Source organism: Micropterus dolomieu, linkage group LG20 (assembly GCF_021292245.1).
Source record: "Micropterus dolomieu isolate WLL.071019.BEF.003 ecotype Adirondacks linkage group LG20, ASM2129224v1, whole genome shotgun sequence".
NCBI classification, from domain to species: Eukaryota; Metazoa; Chordata; class Actinopteri; order Centrarchiformes; family Centrarchidae; genus Micropterus; species Micropterus dolomieu.
The window spans coordinates 1,570,113-1,579,142 of record NC_060169.1 but is presented as its reverse complement, the minus strand read 5'-3'; the positions used below and the strand labels follow the sequence as shown (position 1 = coordinate 1,579,142).

Sequence of the window (9,030 nt, the reverse complement as noted above, 5' to 3'; positions counted from 1 at the left end):
TGGGAAGTTTTATTTTTAACTATTTTTGATATTGCGTAGACTAAGCGATAAATTGATGAACTGAAAACATCAGCAGCAGATTAACTGACATTAGTTAAGGTCCTTCATACGAGTGTAATGTTCGAGCGTCCACATACTTTTGGCCATGTAGCCTGTGATGCTCAGCTCAGGGTTAAAATCGGTTGTTCTTTCGGAGAACGGAGTTCAAAAATAATACAGACGTACTCTGTACATTAAGACAGCATTTAAACCCAAACATAGAAGAAGTATTCTGCCTGTTTGTATCAGCTGTTGCTAAGTGATGAAACACTGACCCTCGAACACACTTCCTGTTTGTAAGAGGGTCAAAGGTCGAGGCAGCGTTCCTGTTCTTATTAAATGTATTAACTCCCACTGTTTGGGGGTTAGTAACAGTTTGACTTCAGGCTCCAGACTTCTTCAGATCTGTTTGCTGTGTGATCCATTTTCCTTATCTGCAGCCCCGGCCTCTCCTGCAGACACGCCCTCTGGCACTTCCCTGTCAATAAATCAAACACACCTATCTGTACAGCCTGCTGGATTCTGCCGCTCTGAACTTAGGATTTCCACGGGGGGAGCAGTTTTGTTCTGTCAGCACAAAAAAACCTGGAGTGGAAAAACAATTCATAAAAAGAAGGAAAATCACAAAAAGTGAAAGCTTTCACGCTCGGCTGAAGTGGACAAGTTTGAATATCGAGAGGGAAACAGCCGTTTACTGTAACTAACGTGTGAAATAGCATGACTGTACAGACTGTTCCTGTTGACAGGAGAGCAGCAGCAACTGTATGGTGGGAGTTTAAAACGTATCACAATAAATTCCTTAAATACTCAACATGTCCTTGATTTTTTTAAATGAAATTAGAGATACAACTATTTTGATAAATTACTTTCTTGAGTTACTTTTTAAGCTTAAATGACAAATCTGCTGGTTTCAGGTTCTCGAATGTGAGAATTTGCTCATTTTCTTCTGTCTTTAGATTAAACTGACTGAGTTTTGGGCTGTGACAGAAAAAGAAGATGGCTCTAGGAAACTGACAGCATGTGTGTTTTACTGATTAATGGAGAAAATACTTGTCAGGTTAAATGATAAACTCATCAGTTGCAACCCTAAATGGAATTATAACTATTGATGCCGTTGTGTAATTATGGAAAGCACAGAAGAAGAAGTCCAGAAGTGGAAAAGTTGGCGTATAGAAGAGCAGATGTAATGACTGACGGAGAATCGCTCTGGTCACATCACTGATGCTGTAACTGTCCGTCTCGACTCTCTGCAGGTTGAGTCAACATGGCGCTGGTGTCCGAGTTTCTGGGTCAGCTGACGCTGTCGTATGGAGGGGTGAGTCACATGCTGACGTCGCACAGTACTACACAATCAAGAGCCCTCGCTTTCCTTTCCTTATTTTGGAAAAAAATACGTCCGGTTGTCAACGGCGACAGATAACTGATATTTTAGATCCCGTTTGAATTGATCCCTGAATTACAAACATAAAGTTTGTCATTTCAAAAGATAATTTAAGTCAAGAAAGTCATTTTGTCTTAAAACAGTAAAGTAAGATTTAAAGTAAGTTAGTTTTGTGTGAAACCGCTCAGTGAATCTCTCGTCTCGCAGAATATACGTCACCAATAGTTTAGCACTGTAATGCTAAGCTAACTGCTTGCTTGCTGCTAGCTAGGCAACTTCCAAAATAGGGTCCCCAGTGGTCGACCGGAAAGGGGAGGGGCTCAGACTTACTATGACAATATTTTTCAGGAGAACAATGTGATGGTTAAATGTATCCATCTCACCCACATCTGAGGACGCTGCTCTGGCTTTAATCTTTAGATTATATAACCGCAGGTATGCACAAATTCTTGTATTTTTACAGCCTAATTCTGAGAGGGGATCCACAGTTTCAAGGCTCTGCAGTGTTTTACTGCCGTCATAAAGCAGATAAAGGTGTGGTTTGTTCTCCACCCGGAGTTCAGCTGATAAACTGAAGATCAGGTCGTTGTGCAGACACTGATGACTGATCAATGATCCATTCAGAACCACAGGATGGAAATGCAGGAACAGTGGATAAATCTGAGTACAGGCAGACTTTTGTCTCACTGTTATCTTTTATTTGAAGAAAAAAAGTCCAGATCTTTTCCAGGAAGGTTTACAGGAGCATTCCATCCTCTTCTAATCAATAAGGCTATAAAGTATATGGCAGGAGAGGACGGTATTAAGGTCCTCCAAACACATTCTTTAATGTTACAGTTCAGCCAATCACAGTCAACAGTAACTGTTCTTTGTCTCGACATAACGACTATCATAATAAAATTTGACAGATTCTACAGAAGTATAAACCATCAAAGTAATTAAAGTACCAGAACGGGTACTGTTACTTTTATACTTACATTTTGTATTGGTACTTTTAAGTATCTGAGTACTTCATCCAGGCCCCCCCGAGGACAAAACATGTAGGGCAATCCAACAACACAGCAAATATTAAAACAAAGCAGGAAAACCCACCTTTTGGTTTTCATATTTGCAGGTTTCTTCATCTCAAACTGTAGTTTTTATGCCCCCACAGGGGCCACCATACATGAGAACAGCAGTAGACTGAAAGGTAACGTGTCTGTCTTTGTCCTCTGTAGGAAGCGGAGCCTAAATTCCCCACCGTGGTGCCAGTACGAGACTTCGACCCAGACAAAGATGCTGCCCGGATCGAGACAGCCATCAAAACTAAAGGTGAGCACGTCCAGTTCACCTGCCTCCTGTCTGGAAAGGGGACTGAGATCTGATGCCAAAGAGTCATTAACATGTCCCTGCTCTCCAGAGGATGAACAATCCCGACAAACATTTCTTTATAGGAACTTTTAGACTCGTGTTTTTATGTGCTGGTGTTGCTTTGGCATCACGCTCTACAGCGTTTCTCTCTGCAGGACAACCAGCTCAGATATCAGGTTACTGGCTGGCTTCTGTCCATGCATGAGCTGTTCAAACTATTACAGCATGTTTTCTGGTCAGATTGGAAACTGACTAAAGTTGAAGGAATTCATCTGCAGATGCCACTAAACCCACTGCAGGGAATTGAACCTGCGAGGCCGATCGTCCAAGTTCTGACTTTTCTGTTTGTGTGGAGAGCTGCAGGATTTCCCAGCTGCTCCGACTCCCGAGCTTCCCGTGAGCGAGTTGCAGTAAAAGCAGGACCTCCCTCGGCAGATTTAAGACTTTCCATTGTTTTTCAAAAGCTGAAACAAAGAAACAGAGACGGGTGCTGATAATAAAGAGTTAAAGACGCAAAACAGATCAAAAACAGAGTTCAGGTGAAGGCAGAAAATAGTGTTTAACTGGTTCTTTTGTCCACAAACTGTTGAGAGTAGTTATATTATGTAAGACATACAAGCTTTGATTTAATTTATTTTCAGGTCAGGATATAAAGTCGGGAGCCAGAAGTAAAGCAACACAGGAAATGAACTGATCCAACAAGTCCTTCATGAAAATATGTTCTTTGCCCTTCAGAGAGACATAAGCAGCCTGTGTCAACAGAAAAGCATCGTCCGTCTCTTACACATCCCTGCTGGAAAATAAATCTGTTCATTAAATCCTGCAGGTGTAGACGAACAGACCATCATCGACATCCTGACCAGACGCAGCTACGAGCAGCGAAGAGAGATCGCCTTCGAATATGAACGGCTCGCAAAGAAGGTTCAAAATGTTTCTCCTTTCATTAACATGATGATGTTCAGAGACATTTCACACGTAGGCCTGAATCGGCAGGTGGCATAACTACCCAGCTGGTACACTCTGCTTCACTGCAAAAATGTTGTGTTTTTTAAAAGACATTTGTAACTTTTAAAGACATTTAATTAATACTTGTGCTGCTATACTTTTTCAGGATCTGGTCACAGCCCTGAAGGGGGCGCTGTCTGGCTCTCTGGAGGCTCTGCTGTTGGGTCTGATGAAGAGCACCGCCCAGTATGACGCCTTCGAGCTCAAAGCCTCCATGAAGGTCAGACTCACCCCAGGAATGTAATTAAAGTACATTTACTCAAGTACAGTACCCAAGTAAAATTTTGGGTACTTGTATTTCTTGTCATGTTTCAGATTCCATGAATTGTTCGAGACAATTTGCCTTCTCACATGGTGGATTTAAATAACTGTTCAAGGAACAAAGCTGTGAAATGATCCAGATTTCACAGATAAGTTTAGGATTAGAGAAACGTCAAACACTGAAAATATATTTCATTAATCATCTCACGACCGCTCAGATTTATCTGGGGACACTTTAGACTGGCACAACCCGTAGGTTGGAAACCACTGGGCTGAACCTGCTCACTGTAGCCAAAAGCAGCTAACGCTAGCCAAGTGCGGACAAAAGCAGCTAACGCTAGCCAAGTGCGGACAAAAGCAGCTAACGCTAGCCAAGTGCGGACAAAAGCAGCTAACGCTAGCCAAGTGCGGACAAAAGCAGCTAACGCTAGCCAAGTGCGGACAAAAGCAGCTAACGCTAGCTAAGTGCAGCCAATAAGCAGCTAACACTAGCTAAGTGCAGCCAATAAGCAGCTAACACTAGCTAAGTGCAGCCAATAAGCAGCTAACACTAGCTAAGTGCAGCCAATAAGCAGCTAACACTAGCTAAGTGTAGCCAATAAGCAGCTAACACTAGCTAAGTGCAGCCAATAAGCAGCTAACACTAGCTAAGTTTTGACAATAAGCAGCTAACACTAGCTAAGTGTAGACAAAAGCAGCTAACACTAGCTAAGTGTAGACAATAAGCAGCTAACACTAGCAAGTGTAGACAAAAGCAGCTAACACTAGCAAGTGTAGACAAAAGCAGCTAACACTAGCTAACTATATACAAAGCAGCTAACACTAGCTAAGTGTAGACAAAAGCAGCTAACGGTAGCTAACTATATACAAAGCAGCTAATATTAGCTAACTGTAGCCAAAAGCAGCTAACACTAGCTAAGTGTAGACAAAAGCAGCTAACACTAGCTAACTATATACAAAGCAGTTAACACTAGCTATATATTTATAAAGTAGTTAAACTCTATAGTACATCTAGCAAACTATATATAAAGTAGTAAAACTAGCTCCACCTCAGCTACAACATCAGTTACAACAGTAAAATGCTACCCTAACATTGATGCATCCTTATTTACAATCTAATAATGTCAGATAGAATCAGATATCATTCACTTTTACTGCAGAACCAGTAGTTTTACTTAAGGTAATTTTGGCTAATAAAACATTTAACTTAAGTGTTAGCAGGACTAGCTGAGCTTCATGGGAGGTGGTGTGTCTACTTTGTGATTGAAAAGTATCAGGTGGCTCCGATATAATCATAATAGTAAATATAAAAAATAGTGTTAAAATTAGGAGTCTTACCTGCTGGTATTTGTGTTTCTAGGGACTGGGAACAGATGAGGAGACCCTCATCGAGATTGTCTGCTCCAGAAACAAGGAAGAACTGGCAGAGATCAAGAAAGTTTACAAAGAAAGTATGTTTGGAAATAACTTTCCAATAATATTCAAGAAATCTGAATTTGGTCCATAATAAACAAGGAAAATGTATAATTTTCACTTAAACCTGCTGACAGTAAAATGTGCTATGTGAAGTTTATCTTGTATCAAAGAATGATTCTAGTATTACAGTTTCAATTAAAAAAATAAAAATCACCTTTCTCATGATGGACAATATTATCTATATAACTTCTCCTGACAAATTGACTCAGCTATTACATCTAAAGTTAGCGGCCTTTGTGTAAACTGACACTATTTGAGAAGTGCTGGGTGTTTATCATGTTAGCTCACTGATATCATGTAGTATTAAGTACAAACATATAATTAGCTAGTTTATGTGGCTAACATTAGCTTCATTATGGATTTATTTACCTTATAATTGATTTTAGTATTGTTCATGTGTTTTATTTTTCTGTGCAGCGTTTAAGAAGGACTTGGAGAAAGACGTAGCAGGAGACACATCAGGAGACTTCGCCAAACTGCTGCTGGCTCTGGTTCAGGTAGCTTTGATGCTAACTGATGCTAACTGTACAAGAAGTACCCGGTGGTGGAATATAACTAAAAGTACATTTACTTTCAATCAATGAACTCATCTTGACTTTGAAAAACCAGGGGAAACACTAGCAAACAAATCCAAAGTCCAACAAACAAGCAAAGGAACAACAGACAATCCAAAAACAGAAGGACAAACATACACAATGCAGGAAATACTGGGGAAAACAAACACTTGGAAAACTGCTAGAACACAAGTGAAAAGACACTGATGAACTGGCAGAGACCGGGACCACTTAAATACTGTAGTGAGGACACCATAATGAGACACAGGTGAACTTAATTAGGGAGGAGCAAACAATCACACAAGGGGGAAGTGAAGTGAACCGAAATGAGATGAGAGGAAAATACCAAAGTAAAACAGGAAGCAAGTAATCAAAAACAGAGGAGGAGGAAACATAAAGAGCAGCAGTTAAAGACACCACACATAAGACGAAGGGGAACAAATGAATAACTAACAAGGAAAAACAGCGCAAGAAGAAAAGTTCATAAAGACACAAGAGGATAGGTTTAAGAAAATAAAACTGTTGCTCCTCTTTAACATAAGCGATAATACAAGGTTTTGCATTTTATTGATTTTGCTACTAATGTTCTTGCTTTTTGTGATACCTATATTTGCAGATACAGTTTGATACCAGAGTGAATATAAAGCTATAAATATTTTAAAATAATTTATTACATTTTGTTGAAATCTGCACTCTTTAAATATATCAGGCTGTATGATATTTTTAGGTTAAAGCCTTTGCCATGAACACATTGCATTTATTTGAGTTTGTCACTGTGCTCTGAGCAGACGTTGCTGCTGTAGAGTTCTACTGTTGCACCTTTTAATTTGAAATGTTTCACACTGACATGAATATGTTTTTTGATCTACAGACAAAGAGAGATGAACCCTCTAATGTTGTTGACTATGAGAAGATTGACGACGACGCCAGAGTGAGTAAAATCAGAAGTTGTTTTCTTTAAAAATTTCTTCAAAAGATTTGTGATTTCTAAAAAAGCCAAACATTGTGGTGCCGTTCCCCTGGGTGTGAATTTGTTTCACGGAATAACACTCAGCAATTGATAAGTTGTATTGAGTGATTTTAAGCCATCTTCTATTCTCACGTGTGAACCTCTTAGAGTCTGTACGAAGCCGGGGTGAAGAGGAAGGGGACCGACGTGGCGACCTGGATCGCCATCATGTCTCAGAGGAGCGTCCCCCATCTGCAGAAAGGTGAACTACACCTGCAACACTGACACACACACACACACACACACACACACACACACACACACACACACACAGAGTACCATATGCAGGTGAACCCAATCACCAGATGCCAGCTGATGTGACGATTCTGTAAAATCACAGATTTTCAACCGAATTTTAACATTCATTTTGAACTCTTTCATCCACTGGCAGTGTTTTTTGGACATTCAATGGTATGTTGTTTACATTAAATACTCGTATAGCGCCTTCATGAACACTCAAAGCGCTTTTATGCGCTCACATTCACCCATTCACACACTGATGCCTATACTGTACATGCAGCAATTAGGGTACAAAGTATCTCGCTCAAGTATACTTCGACATGCAGACTGGGGATCAAGCCATCGACCTTCTGATCAGTGGAAGACCGCTCTTTCCCCTGAGCTATGAGTTTTTTACATTTACTAATGAAAGAAAAAAAATAAGTTGTACACGCTTATGGAGCACGACAAAGTCCAAAATAATTCCAAACAGTGTGCACAGTCCAACAAAACCAAGAAATCCAAAATGCAACCGGGCAACAAAGGAAACTCCACCAGCAAAAAATGCAACAATAATCCAAACAGACAGGCCGGAGTGAAACACAAACCCATAATGCATCACAATAAATACTGCGGCACACCACACAGCAGGCAGGGTAATTAACCACAGGTGGGACACATTAGGAATCAGGGCAGACAGGAAACAAAGCACGATGTGAACATAAGACACAGACAACTTCAAAAGAAAACAGGAAAAGGACAGAACTTAGACCAAAACCGTGACAATACCTTTTTAATATCCAATGGCAACGCTTGTTATATTCAGTTTCAACGTTTTTTATGTCCCCAGCCACATGATTTTACATTCAGTGACAGCCTTTGTAAATTCTGTATCTGTGCAGAGCCGCTACAATACTGGTTAAGGTTAGGGAGAGACGGTGGTAATAAAAATGCTTCTCTATAGACAGTGTACCGCGCTTTAAGTTTGACATGTTCTCCCCTTTGATGCGTTTCAGTGTTTGAGAGGTATAAGAGCTACAGTCCGTACGACATGAAGGAGAGCATCAGGAAGGAGGTGAAGGGAGACCTGGAGAAGTCCTTCCTCACTCTGGGTAACAAACAGCACGTCGGTACCATCAGTACCACAGTTCTCATCTCCTGCACGCATGCTGCAGCCGTGCAACAGCAGTGGAACAGCAGAACAGCTGGTGAAGACGTCAGGAGGTTAATTCAACGTCTGTCTGTCTTCTCTTCACAGTGGAGTGCTTTGAAAACCGGCAGCTGTACTTCGCCAACAGACTCAGCGAAGCCATGAAGGTACATTAGCAAAGTTTTGTCCAGTGGTGGAAAGTAACTAAGTACTGTACATAAAGCAGTTTTGAGGTAGAGAGACTAGATATAATGCCTTTGTTGTCATTGTCACAAGTACAACAATATGGATAGCCATCTTTTTTTACAGTGAGACACTTCCATTTTACTTTATACCTCAACTTCATTTCATTTTACAGGGAAGTATTATACTTTTAACGGCACTAAATTTATTTGATAACTAAAATTACTGTTCAGATTAATAATTCAAAATATAATCAACAAATAAATTATTGTTTTTTTATATCAATTATGTCAAGACTTTAATGATCACAGGGTAAGATTCACAAGCTAGCCAGCAGTATATAACGTAATATCCTGTACATTATATATATATATATATATATATATATATATATATATATATA

The 9,030-nt window shown here is 40.1% G+C and overlaps 1 protein-coding gene and 1 long non-coding RNA gene across 3 annotated transcripts in view; one reads left to right on the top strand and one right to left on the bottom strand.

Annotated features, from left to right (window-relative positions):
• Positions 1-5,650, bottom strand: part of LOC123958577 — an 8,744-nt gene extending 3,094 nt beyond the window's left edge. Inside the window, exons 1-2 of the long non-coding RNA XR_006822122.1 lie at positions 5,375-5,650; positions 2,513-3,234 (exon numbers count right to left, since the gene is read on the bottom strand). This is a non-coding gene — a long non-coding RNA (uncharacterized LOC123958577). The remainder of the gene's footprint in view (positions 1-2,512; positions 3,235-5,374) is intronic.
• The window catches only part of LOC123958576 (annexin A2-B-like), a 17,591-nt gene that overhangs the window by 4,670 nt on the left and 3,891 nt on the right, over positions 1-9,030 (top strand). For both annotated transcript variants that reach the window (XM_046032020.1, XM_046032021.1), the window contains exons 2-11: positions 1,293-1,354; positions 2,638-2,731; positions 3,597-3,691; positions 3,882-3,995; positions 5,397-5,487; positions 5,930-6,009; positions 6,938-6,997; positions 7,184-7,277; positions 8,311-8,406; positions 8,553-8,611. In XM_046032020.1, the coding sequence (XP_045887976.1) occupies positions 1,304-1,354; positions 2,638-2,731; positions 3,597-3,691; positions 3,882-3,995; positions 5,397-5,487; positions 5,930-6,009; positions 6,938-6,997; positions 7,184-7,277; positions 8,311-8,406; positions 8,553-8,611 (834 nt within the window). In that variant the 5' untranslated portion in view covers positions 1,293-1,303. The remainder of the gene's footprint in view (positions 1-1,292; positions 1,355-2,637; positions 2,732-3,596; positions 3,692-3,881; positions 3,996-5,396; positions 5,488-5,929; positions 6,010-6,937; positions 6,998-7,183; positions 7,278-8,310; positions 8,407-8,552; positions 8,612-9,030) is intronic.